Source organism: Mirounga leonina, unplaced genomic scaffold, assembly GCF_011800145.1.
Source record: "Mirounga leonina isolate KUSES-001 unplaced genomic scaffold, KU_Mleo_1.0 Mir_151, whole genome shotgun sequence".
Lineage (NCBI taxonomy): Eukaryota > Metazoa > Chordata > Mammalia > Carnivora > Phocidae > Mirounga > Mirounga leonina.
The window spans coordinates 31,599,612-31,611,658 of NW_023270377.1; the positions used below are offsets into that span (position 1 = coordinate 31,599,612).

Consider the following 12,047-nt stretch of genomic DNA (forward strand, 5'->3'; position numbering starts at 1 on the left):
TCTAGCAGGGAAGCTTGAAAAAAATTTCCTTGAAAAAGGACCTAATTTGAAATAAACCAGAGCACTCTGTTCTTAACAAGGCCTGCCCTCAGAGCCTAACCTGCTGGGGTTTTGTCAGAGCCTAACTGCCTAGGAGAAGGGAAATAGCCAACTCCAGTCAGGGCTAGCGTTTCATGTGGAAGAAGGAAGAAGGAAGCCATCCTGTCCCACCCAAATGGGGAGGGGAAAAAAAAACTGAGAAACACTTATGAAGTTCACGATCCAGAGGCACAGGCTCACTAAAAGACTGACACCTAATCATAGGACTGTGGGATGCTTCCCCTTTCCTCACACCTCACCATCACATTACTAAAGGCGTATTTACACCAGTTTCTTTTACCCAGTTTGTCCAGGGATCAATAAAAAAATTACAAGGGATACCAAAAGGTAAAAAATACAATTTGAAGAAACAGAGCAAGTATTAGAACAATATATGGAGGGGACATTGGAATTATCAGATGAAGAACTAATTAATTAATTAATTTAGAGCATGCGAGAGGGGGTGGGGGGGAAGTTGGGAGGACGGGCAGAGGGAGAAAGAGAATCTCAAGCAGGCTCCACGCCCAGCACGGAGCCTGACGTGGGGCTTGCTCTCACAACCCAAGACCATGACCCGAGCCAATACCAAGAGTCAGATGCCCAACTGACTAAGCCACCCAGGCGCCCCCAGGAATTTAAAACAACTCTGCTTAATATGCTGCTAAGGGTTCTAAAGGATCCTTAGGTAAAGGATAAAGCACACAGCATGCAAGAACAGATAGGCAATGTAGGCAGAGAGATGGAAATCCTAACCACCAGAAAGAAATGTTAGAGATAAAAAACACTGTAGCAGAAATGAATGCCTTTTGTAGGCTTATTAGTACACTGGTCACAGCTTAGTAAAGAACCTCTGAGCCAGAGGATACATCAATAGAATCCTCAAAAACCGTTTCTTACAAAATTAAACATACTCTTACCAGCAATCACACCTCTTGGTATTTACCCAAAGGAGCTGGAAACTTATGTCCACACAAAAACCTGCACACAGCTGTTCACTGCAGCTTTGTTCATAACTGCCAAAACTGGGAAGCAACCAAGATGTCCTTTAGTAGATGAATGGATGAGCTGTGGTACATCCAGACAATGCAATACTATTCAGTGCTAAAAGAAATGAGCTATCAAGCCATGAAAAGACATGGATGAAGCTTAAATATAAGTGAAAAATAAACCAATCTGAGGAGTTTACATACTGAATGATTCCAACTATATGACATTCTAGAAAAGGCAAAACTAAGGATACAATAAAAAGGGCAGTGCTTGGGCGCCTGGGTGGCTTAGTCGTTAAGGGTCTGCCTTCAGCTCAGGTCATGATCCCAGGTTCTGGGATCGAGCCCCACATCAGGCTCCCTGCTCGGTGGGAAGCCTGCTTCTCCCTCTCCCACTCCCCCTGCTTGTGTTCCTGCTCTCGCTATCTCTCTCTCTGTCAAATAAATAAACAAAATCTTCAAAAAAAAAAAAAATCTTTAAAAAAGGTCAGTGCTTGCCAGAAAGAGGAGGCATGAGATGAATAGACAGAGGATTTTTAGGGCAGTGAAAATCCTTTGTATGACATTATAATGATAGATATATGTTATTATACATTTGTCCAAACCCACTGAATGTACAATACCAACTGTGAACCCTTGGGGTAATTATGATATGTCAATATAGGTTCATCCTTGGAAAAAAATGCACAATTTTGGTAAGTGATGTCAATAATGGTGAAGGCTATGCATTTGTGGAAGCACAGGGTAAATGAAAGGGGTATATGAAATCTCTGTATCTTCCTCCTTCCCTTTTTTTTTTTTTGAGGGAAAGGGAGAAAGAGAATTCTAAGCAGGCTCCACACTCAACATGGAGCCCAATATGGGGCTCAATCTCACAATCCTGACCTGAGCTGAAATCAAGAGTTGGCTGCTTAACCAACTGAGCCACCCAGGCACCCCTTTCCTCTCAATTTTATTATAAACCCAAAACTGCTATAAAAAATAAAGCCTTTCTTTTTTTAAAGCCCTATAAATGAAAACTGAGATAAAAATAAAGAGCTCTTAGGGCATCTGGCTGGCTTAGTCAGTAGAGCATGCAACTCTTGATCTCGGGTCATGAGTTCAAGCCCCACGTTGGGTGTATAGGTTACTTTATTTATTTATTTATTTATTTAAAGATTTTATTTATTTATTTGAGAGAGAGAATGAGAGAGAGAGAGAGAGAGCATGAGAGGGGGAGGGTCAGAGGGAGAAGCAGACTCCCAGGCGCCCCTGTTACTTTAAAAAATAAAGACAAAATTGGGCGCCTGGGTGGCTCAGTTGGTTAAGCGACTGCCTTCGGCTCAGGTCATGATCCTGGAGTCCCGGGATCGAGTCCCGCATCGGGCTCCCTGCTCAGCAAGGAGCCTGCTTCTCCCTCTGACCCTCCCCCCTCTCATGTACTCTCTCTCATTCTCGCTCTCTCAAATGAATAAATAAATCTTTAAAAAAATAAAAAAAATAAAGACAAAATAAAAAAAAAATAAAGAGCTCTTTCTGATTACTAAAAAACACATCAATAGAAATATGGCAAAGAACATATGAAAGTATCCCACATAACACAAATTGAAACACAAATGTTCGATAAAAATATTAAATGATGTTTAACCTTGTAAACAATAAAAAATAAAATTATAATCATGAAATACAATTTTTGACTTATTACATAGGCAAATATTTAAAGGATCAATAACTCTAAATGTCAGGGAACGAGCACACTAATGTTGGTGGGAAAATAATTGGGACAAGTTTTCAGAGCGCATTCCAGAAACAGAGTATACAACTATATGTGAGGAGTACGTTTTTCAGTTTGACACCTGTGAACTCAGTATACGTCCTACAAGTGATGGCATCTCAACTGTTGTCAACCAAGCAGTAGTCATGATGCAGTTGTCATTGCCTCTGCATGCATAAATTGGTTATTATTCCTGGTGGCATGATAGGACAACAGCAACACTATGGTGCTTCAGACATTAAAACATCATTTGAAGAAGGAATTTAAGTCATGTTTATGGTCTGGAAACTTCCCTTTGACAACTTCTAGTATTGTTAAGAGAATACCAGATTCCAAAAATACATAATTTGAATCTACTCAAACCCAAATTGAGAGACACTGCACAAAATAACCGGCCTGTGTTTTCTGAAAAATGTCAAGGTCAAAAAACAAAGAAAAACTGAGGAACTATTCCACATTAAAGAGGTCTGACCACTGAAAGTGAAGAAATCTGAATATGGGCTGTGGATAACAGTATTGTATGAATGTTCAATTTCCCAAGTTTGAAAACTGTGTTGTCACTATATAAGATAATACCCTTGTTGGGGTGCCTGGGTGGATCTACTGTTAAGCGTCTGCCTTCGGCTCAGGTCATGATCCCAGGGTCCTGGGATCGAGCCCCGCATCGGGCTCCCTGCTCTGAGGGAGGCCTGCTTCTCCCTCTCCCACTCCCCCTGCTTGTGTTCCCTCTCTCGCTGTGTCTCTCTCTGTCAAATAAATAAATAAAATCTTAAAAAAAAAAAAAAGAATACCCTTGTTTTTAGGAAATACAGACTGAAGTATTTAGGTGGAAAAAAGGCAAAATGTCTACTTCTCTCTCAAATGGTTCAGGTAAGGGTGGGAGCAATGAAAAGACAGACAGATAAAGAGGTAGATAATTAATGACAAAAGCAAGGGGGGCAAAATGTAAACAAATGATGAACTTGGGTAAAAGATATATGGGAGTTCCTTATACTAGTTGCAACTTTTCTCTAAGTTTGAAATTATTTCCATTTTGCAGTTCTAAGGAAAGAATGAAAAATGAAGAGAAAGAAAATACCAGCATAAAAACATATAGAATAGGTCATCCTGGAAATAATACTGGATGTCTTTTTTAAAAAATGCTATCTTGGGATGCCTGAGTGGCTCAGTCAGTTAAGCGTCTGCCTTCGGCTCAGGTCTTGATCCCAGGGGCCTAAAATCGAGTCCCACATTGGGCTCCCTGCTCAGTGGGGAACCTGCTTCTCCCTCTGCCTGCCGCTCCCCCTGCTTTGTGCTCTCTCTCTCTGACAAATAAATACAAAATCTTTAAAAAAAATGCTATCTTGTCAACATGCACAAAAAATCAGACAACAATAACTGAGTCAAGAGTTGATTCTTTGTTAAAATATGAAGACATTTTAGGAATTCCTTAACCAATTTATTTTGCCTGGGTACATAGACTAGTTTAGTCTAGGAAGTGAATGCCACTCAGGCGTCCCAAGATAGCATTTTTTAAAAAAAAAGACATCCAGTATTATTTCCAGGATGACCTATTCTGTATGTTTTTATGCTGGTATGTTCTTTCTCTTCATTTTAGAGTGATTTTTCCACCTTTATTTTTACACTCCTGAATATGTTGATAAGAAACATGTATTTTGGGGGTGCCTGGGTGGCTCAGTTGTTAAGCGTCTGCTTTTGGCTCAGGTCATGATTCCATGTCCTGGGATCGAGCCCCGCATCGGGCTCCCTGCTCTGCGGGAAGCCTGCTTCTCCCTCTCCCACTCCCCCTGCTTGTGTTCCCTCTCTCACTGTCTCTGTCAAATAAATAAATAAAATCTTAAAAAAAAAAAAAAAATATTTTGTAATCATCAGACATATGTAAATAAACCATTTTAATGGGGAAAAGTATATTAAACAATAACAGAGTGTTAAGCCACAGTTTCTAGTGATTTTTGTTCTAAACACATTATCTTGATTATTTAACCAAAATGTTTTTTGTAGATTTGTATAAAGTAAGGAATAATTTCTCAGAGACCCAAAATGCAGCAAAATGACCCAAGTATTATTTGAACCAAATAAATTAATATTGGGATTAAGTAAATTAATACTGAAACTGATAAAAATAGAGAATAAAATAAATTCCATATGTGAATCTAGAAAAAAAAGTAAATCAATTTTAGACTGAATTAGGCTTTCTTTAAATCATATTCATTTCATTAACATTTTAATGTTCCACTGGCTTTAACTTCTTTCTATATGGGACATAGCCTAGTTCTATTAGTTTTTCTCTTTATTCTAGAATTCAGTATTATTTTATAACATACTTGGTAAGTATTAAGGGGAAACTTCTTTAGGAAATTTAGATGCTTTTTAAATTTCAAAAATTGCTTAAAAAAAGTAATTCTTACATTTTTTAGAAATATAATTATCTTTGCTTGCACTGCTATTTTAGCCCAAAACAAGGAAATTCTACACTACAAGATCCTAAATCTTCTTCTTGAAAGGTAAAGCCTACATTATTAAACTATCCAATTTGATGAAAGAATCATTTTAAACTTGTCCCAAGACTTACCGTGCCATGATTCTTCTGGAAGTGAATGACTTCCTGGTCATCTTCAAATGTACTACCCATTACCATCTGTGTAACAGACTTCATAGCAAAACCAAGCATATGCTGGCCGAGGGGTACATGCTGGGACTCTGGGTAGGAGAGCCATTTATCTAATAATTCTTCTGAAAGCTGAAAGAGAACAGAAAATCACAACGATTTATTATTTCTTCTTGCTAAATCTTGGAAAAATTCAGCAAGCAGATTAATTTCACAGTTCAACTCTAATCAAAGTAAACAATCAGGTGTTTACTTAATTTGGCTAACACTGGCTTCGCGTATAGTTATACCCTCAATGGTTCTGGTTCAGATTCTATCAAAGGGTTGATTTGCAAAACAAAACAACTACCACAATAATAAAAACAAAAAAGATAAATTAAAAGTTCAAGAGCTGGAAAAACCTTAAACCTAAAAGAAATTAAGAGACTAAAATCTATTCTCTAATTAAAAATAAAAAAAGTTCTAAAATTTAAATATATATAATAAATAGTAATAAATAAAAAATAAAGATTCATCACAGTGCCTGTGATACGGTAATCAATAAACATGAGTATGTAAAATCTTACACATGCTTCAATGACAGAAACCTCTCAGTCTCTGTCATTCCTTCATTCAACAAATATTTATTAAATTCCTTATGGAATAAAAACAATGGGTAGTAAAGAGATCAAAAGCTTTGGAGTCAGAAAACCCTTGGTTTTCCTTCTAGCTCTGTCACTCAGAAGCAATGTGACTTTGAGCAATTTGCCTGACTCTTCCAAGGTTCAGGTGTCTCAACAGGTAAAAGCAGATGACATATACCTTGTGTGGCTGGGGTGATAGGGATAATTATACCCATGTCATATGGAGGAAAGGTTTTGTGAGGTAATATACTTAAATTTAAGTTCCCTTCCCATATCAAATCCATGGAAATTTTGTCACAGTATAAAGGATTAAAATTAAGTGTTATGATTCAGAAAATAAATGTTCAAAATGAAAAGAATCACACTACATAGGTTTATACCAATTTAAAGTGACGTATCTGGAATACTTTTTTTTTTGAGAAAGAGAAGTTTTAATAATTCCATAGTATCAAGATTAATGAGTTGAACCAGTTAATATACTTTTTTATTTTATTTTAAAAATTTTATTTATTCATTTGACAGAGAAAGAGAGAACACAAGCAGGGGGAGCTACAGGCAGAAGCAGGCTCGCTGCTGAGCTGGGAGCCTGATGTGGGGCTTGATCCCAGGACTCTGGGATCATGACCTGAGCCAAAGGCAGACGCTTAACTGACTGAGTCACCCAAGCGCCACCGAACCAGTTAATATACCTTAAGGAAACTCTTTGAGATGGGTGAAGTATGAAGAAAACAGGAAGATAATGATTAAAACAGAACATAATTACATAATTTAAAATTACTTTCAGGTTATGAACAAAATAATCCCAGATACTTTAAAAACTTAGAATTCTATAGTTATTACTGAAGTTCACATAACTTTATACTAAAAGGTGAAAAAAGATTTTGGAAACAAACCATTAAAGTGAGGCTATTTCTTGGCAAAATTAGAAGAGCTAATTTAAGTTTGAATATAGATAACCATGTAAGTTCCAAATGTGGAAGGTAAATATTGGCAGTAAACAAGCTTTCTTGTAAGAAAAAATAAAACATATTAATAGATATAAAATAAACCCGTAAGATTTCCTTTGTCACATATCAAAGTTCTTTTGCTTCAGAAAACATTATTTTCCTTAATAAACATGGGATTTTATCTCAAAACTCTAGCAAAAGTATGTAACTTGCAACCATCTCAGATTCCAGCATAGAACTGGGAAACCCAACTGAGTGTTAAGTGTTCACCCACTAAGATACTAAAGTGCCAGACCTTACCTTCTTCATCACTCAGTCTACTCCTGAATATCTAATCCTTTTTAAGTAAGTTGTCAGGCCAAACACCATGTGACAAAGCTACACACTCATAATTTATGATCTTAGTGTTGAGCCATTTTTTTAAATTTATTCCAAGTATCACATGTCAATGCCAAGCCTTTACCTTGATCCTTACATTTAAAGGAGAATTTACTTTGGTATAAAGTGTGCATTCCATTGATTTATTTGTTCACTTAATTTTCAAAATGCTTCCATTGTTGTCTCACACTTAAGTACATGTCTTTTTTCCACTGATTTGAAATGCCACTCATCATACACGGATTCCCATTAAGAACTTGGGATTTTTTCTGGACATTATCTATTTTGTTGACTACACATGCCACTATCACAACTCTGAAAATTTATTGTTATGTTTATGCATCCTATTACATTCTTTCTTTTTTGTTTCTTCCAAATTTCTATTTAAATTCTAGTTAATTACCATATGGTGTAATATTGGTTTCAGGAATAGAATTTAGTGATTCATCACTTACATTAACACCCAGTGCTTATCATAACAAGTTCCCTTCTTAATACCTGTCACCTATTTAGCCCATCCTCCATCCACCTCCCTCCATCAACCCTCAGTTTGTTCTTTATTGCTAAGAGTCTCTTGGGGTGCCTGGGTTGCTCCATTGGTTAAGTATCTGACTCTTGAATTCGGCTCAGGTCATAACCTCAGGGTCGTGAGATCAATCCAAGTCAGGCTCCACGCTCAGTGGGGAGTCTGCTTCTCTCCCTCTCCTTCTCCTGCTGCCCCCGCCCCCAGCTCATGCTCTCTCTTTAAAAAAATGTCTCTTATGCTTTGCCTCCCTCCTCCTCCTCTTTTTCCACCCTTCCCACATGTTCATCTGTTTTGTTTCCTAAATTCCACATGAGTAAAATCATATGGTATTTGTCTTTCTCTGACTTATTTCACTTAGAATAATACACTCTAGCTCCACCCATGTCAATACAAATGGCAAGATTTCATTTTTTAATGGCTTTGTAATATTCCAGTGTGTGTGTGTGTGTGTGTGTGTATACACCACTTCTTTTTTATCCATTCATCAGTCAATGGGCATTTCGGCTCTTTCTGTAATTTGGCTATCATTGATATTGCTGCTATAAGCATCGGGATGCATGTACCCCTTCAAATCTTTGTTTTTGTATCCTTTGGGTAAATATCTAGAAGTGTAATTGCTGGATCGTAGGGTACTTCTATTTTTAACTTTTTGAGGAACCTCCATATTGTTTTCCAGAATGGCTGCACCAGTTTGCATTCCCACCAACAGTGTAAGAGGGGTCCCCTTTCTCCACATCCTCACCAACATCTGTTTTTTACTGTGTTGTTAATTTTAGCCATTATGACAGGTGTGAGGTGGTATCTCATTGTGGTTTTGATTTGTATTTCCTGATGATGAGTGATGTTTAGCATTTTTTCATGTGTCTGTTAGCCATCTGGATGTCTTCTTTGGAAGAATGTCTATTGATGTCTTCTGCCCATTTCTTAACTGGATTACTTGTTTTTTGGGTGTTGAGTTTGATGAGTTCATTATAGATTTTGGATATTAACCCATTATCAGATATGTCATTTGCAAATATCTTCTCCCATTCTATAGGCAGCCTTTTAGTTTTGATGACTGTTTCCTTCGCTGGGCAGAAGCTTTTTATCCTGATGAAGTCCCAATAGTTGATTTCTGCTTTTATTTCCCTTGCCTCCAATGGCGTGTCTTATAGGAAGTTGGTACAGCCAAAGTTAAAGAGGTTGCTGCCTGTGTTCTCCTCTAGGATTTTTTTTTTTTTAAGATTTTATTTATTTGACAGAGAGAGAGACAGCAAGAGAGGGAACACAAGCAGGGGGTGTGGGAGAGGGAGAAGCAGGCTTTCCGCTGAGCAGAGACCTGATGCGGGGCTCGATTCCAGGACCCTGGGATCATGACCTGAGTCGAAGGCAGATGCTTAACGACTGAGCCACCCAGGCACCCCTCCTCTAGGATTTTGATGGATTCCCCGTCTCACAATTAGGTCTCTTATCCATTTTTAATTTATTTTTGTGTATGGTGTAGGAAAGTGGTCCAGTTTCATTCTTCTGCATGTCGCTGTCCAGTTTTTCCAACCCTATTTATTAAAGAGACATTCTTTCTCCCATTGGATATTTTTTCCTGCTTTGTCAAAGATTAGTTTAGGGGCCCCTGGGTGGCTCAGTCATTAGGCGCCTGCCTTTGGCTCAGGTCATGATCCCAGTGTCCTGGGATTGAGCCCTGCATCGGGTTCCCTGCTCAGCGGGAAGCCTGCTTCTCCCTCTCCCACTCCCCCTGCTTGTGTTCCCTCTCTCACTGTGTCTCTCTGTGTCAAATAAATAAATGCAATCTTTAAAAAAAAAAAAAATAGTTGACCATACAGTTGTGAGTCCATTTCTGGGTTTTCTATTCTGTCCCATTGATCTATGTATCTGTTTTTCTGCCAGTATCACACTCTCTTGTTGATTACAGCTTTGTAATATAGCTTGAAGTCTGGAATCCTGATGCTTCACTTTGCTTTTCTTTTTCAGGACTGCTTTGGCTATTCGGGGTCTTTTGTGCTTCCAAACAAACTTTACGATTATTTGTTCTAGCTCTGTGAAAAATGTTGGTGGTATTTTGATAGGGATTGCATTGAATGTGTAGACTGCTTTGGGTAGTATAGACATTTTAGCAATGTTTGTTCTTCCAATCCATGAGCACGGAATTTTTTCCCATTTCTTTCTGAGCGCTTCCATTTCTTTCATAAATATTCTATGCTTTTCAGAGTACAGATCTTTTACCTCTTTGGTTAGGTTATTCCTAGGTATCTTATTGTTTTTGGTGCAATTGTAAATGGAATTGATTCCTTGATTTTTTTTTCTGCTGCTTCATTATTGGTGTATAGAAATGCAACAGATTTCAGTACATTGATTTTATAGCTTGTGACTCTGCTGAATTCATGTATTAGTTCTAGCAATTTTTTGGTGGAGTCTTTCAGGTTTTCTCCATACAGTATCATGTCATCTGCAAACAGTGAAAATTTGACTTCTTCCTTACTGATCTGAATGCCTTTTATTTCTTTTTGTTGTCTGACTACTGAGGCTAAGACTTCCAGTACTAAGGTGAATAGTAATGGTGAGAGTGGAAATCCCTGTATAGTTCCTGACCATAAAGGAAAAGCTCTCAGTTTTTCCCCATTGAGGATATTTGATGTGGGTCTTTCATATATGGCTTTTATGATGTTGAGGTATGTTCCATACTTGTTGAGGGTTTTTATCAAGAATAGACGCTGTAGGGCGTGTGGGTGGCTCAGATGGTTGGGCGACTGCCTTCGGCTCAGGTCATGATCCTGGACTCCCGGGATCGAGTCCCGCACTGGGCTCCCTGCTCAGTGGGGAGTCTGCTTCTCCCTTTGACCCTCCCCCCGCCATGTGCTCTCTCTCTCTCATTCTCTCAAATGAGTAAATAAATAAATCTTAAAAAAAAGAATAGATGCTCTATTTGTCAAGTTTTTCTGCATCTACTGAGGAGATCATGTGGTTCTTACCCTTTCTTTCACTAATGTGGTGTATCACGTTGATTGATTCGCAAATACTGAACCACCCTAGCAGCCCAGGAATAAACCCCACTTGGTCGTGATGAATAATTCTTCTAATGTACTATTGGATTTTATTTGTTAGTATCTCATTGAGAATTTTTGCATCCATGTTCATCAGGGATATTGGCCAGCAATTACCCTTTTTACTGGGGTCTTTGTCCAGTTTTGGAATCAAAATAATGCTGGCCTCAGAATGAGTTTGGAAGTTTTCCATTTCAATTTTTTGAAAAAGTTTGAGAATAGGGTTTTTTTTTTTTTTTTTAAGATTTTATTTGACAGAGAGAGACACAGCGAGAGCGGGAACACAAGCAGGGGGAGTGGGAGAGGGAGAAGCAGGCTTCCCACCGAGCAGGGAGCCTGATGTGGGACTCGATCCCAGGACCCTGGGACCATGACCTGAGATGAAGGCAGATGCTTAACGACTGAGCCACCCAGGCACCTGAGAAGAATAGGTTTTAACTCTTCTTTAAATGTCTGGTAGAATTCCCCTGGGAAGTCATCTGGCCCTGGACTTTTGTTTGTTGGGAGATTTTTGATTACTGATTCCATTTCTCTGCTGGTTATGGGTCTGTTCAAATTTTCTATTTCTGTTTCAGTTTTGGTAGTTCCAAATTGCCCAGTTTTTTGGCCTATAATTTTCCATAATATTCTCCTTTGATTATTTGTATTTCTATGGTGTTGGTTGTATCTCTTTCATTCATGATTTTTTATTTGGGTCCTCTCTCTCTCTCTCTTTTTTTAATAAGTCTGGCTAGGGGGTTATCAATTTTATTAACTCTTTCAAAAAACCAACACTTAGTTTTGTTGATCTGTTCTACTGGTTTTTGATTTCTATATCATTGAATTTTGCTCTAATCTTTATTATTTCCCTTCTTCTGCTGGCTTTAGGCTTTATTTGCTGTTCCTTTTCTAGCTCCTTACGGTGTAAGGTTAGGCTATATATTTGAGACTTTTCTTGCTTCTTGAGTTAGCTCTGTATTGCAATATACTTCCCTCTTTGGACTGCCTTTGCAGTATCCCAAAGGTTTCAGACTGTCCTGTTTTCATTTTCATTTGCTTCCATGTATTTTTGTATTTCTTCTTTAATTTCTAATTAACCAATTCATTCTCCAGTAGGATGTTCTTTAATCT

General features: G+C 38.1%; 1 protein-coding gene across 3 annotated transcripts in view; it reads right to left on the reverse strand.

Annotated features, from left to right (window-relative positions):
• LOC118012125 (cytochrome P450 20A1) overlaps positions 1-12,047 on the reverse strand; it is a 74,049-nt gene that overhangs the window by 33,236 nt on the left and 28,766 nt on the right. For all 3 annotated transcript variants that reach the window (XM_035007330.1, XM_035007332.1, XM_035007331.1), the window contains one exon: positions 5,390-5,557. In XM_035007330.1, coding sequence (XP_034863221.1) covers positions 5,390-5,557 — 168 coding nt within the window. The remainder of the gene's footprint in view (positions 1-5,389; positions 5,558-12,047) is intronic.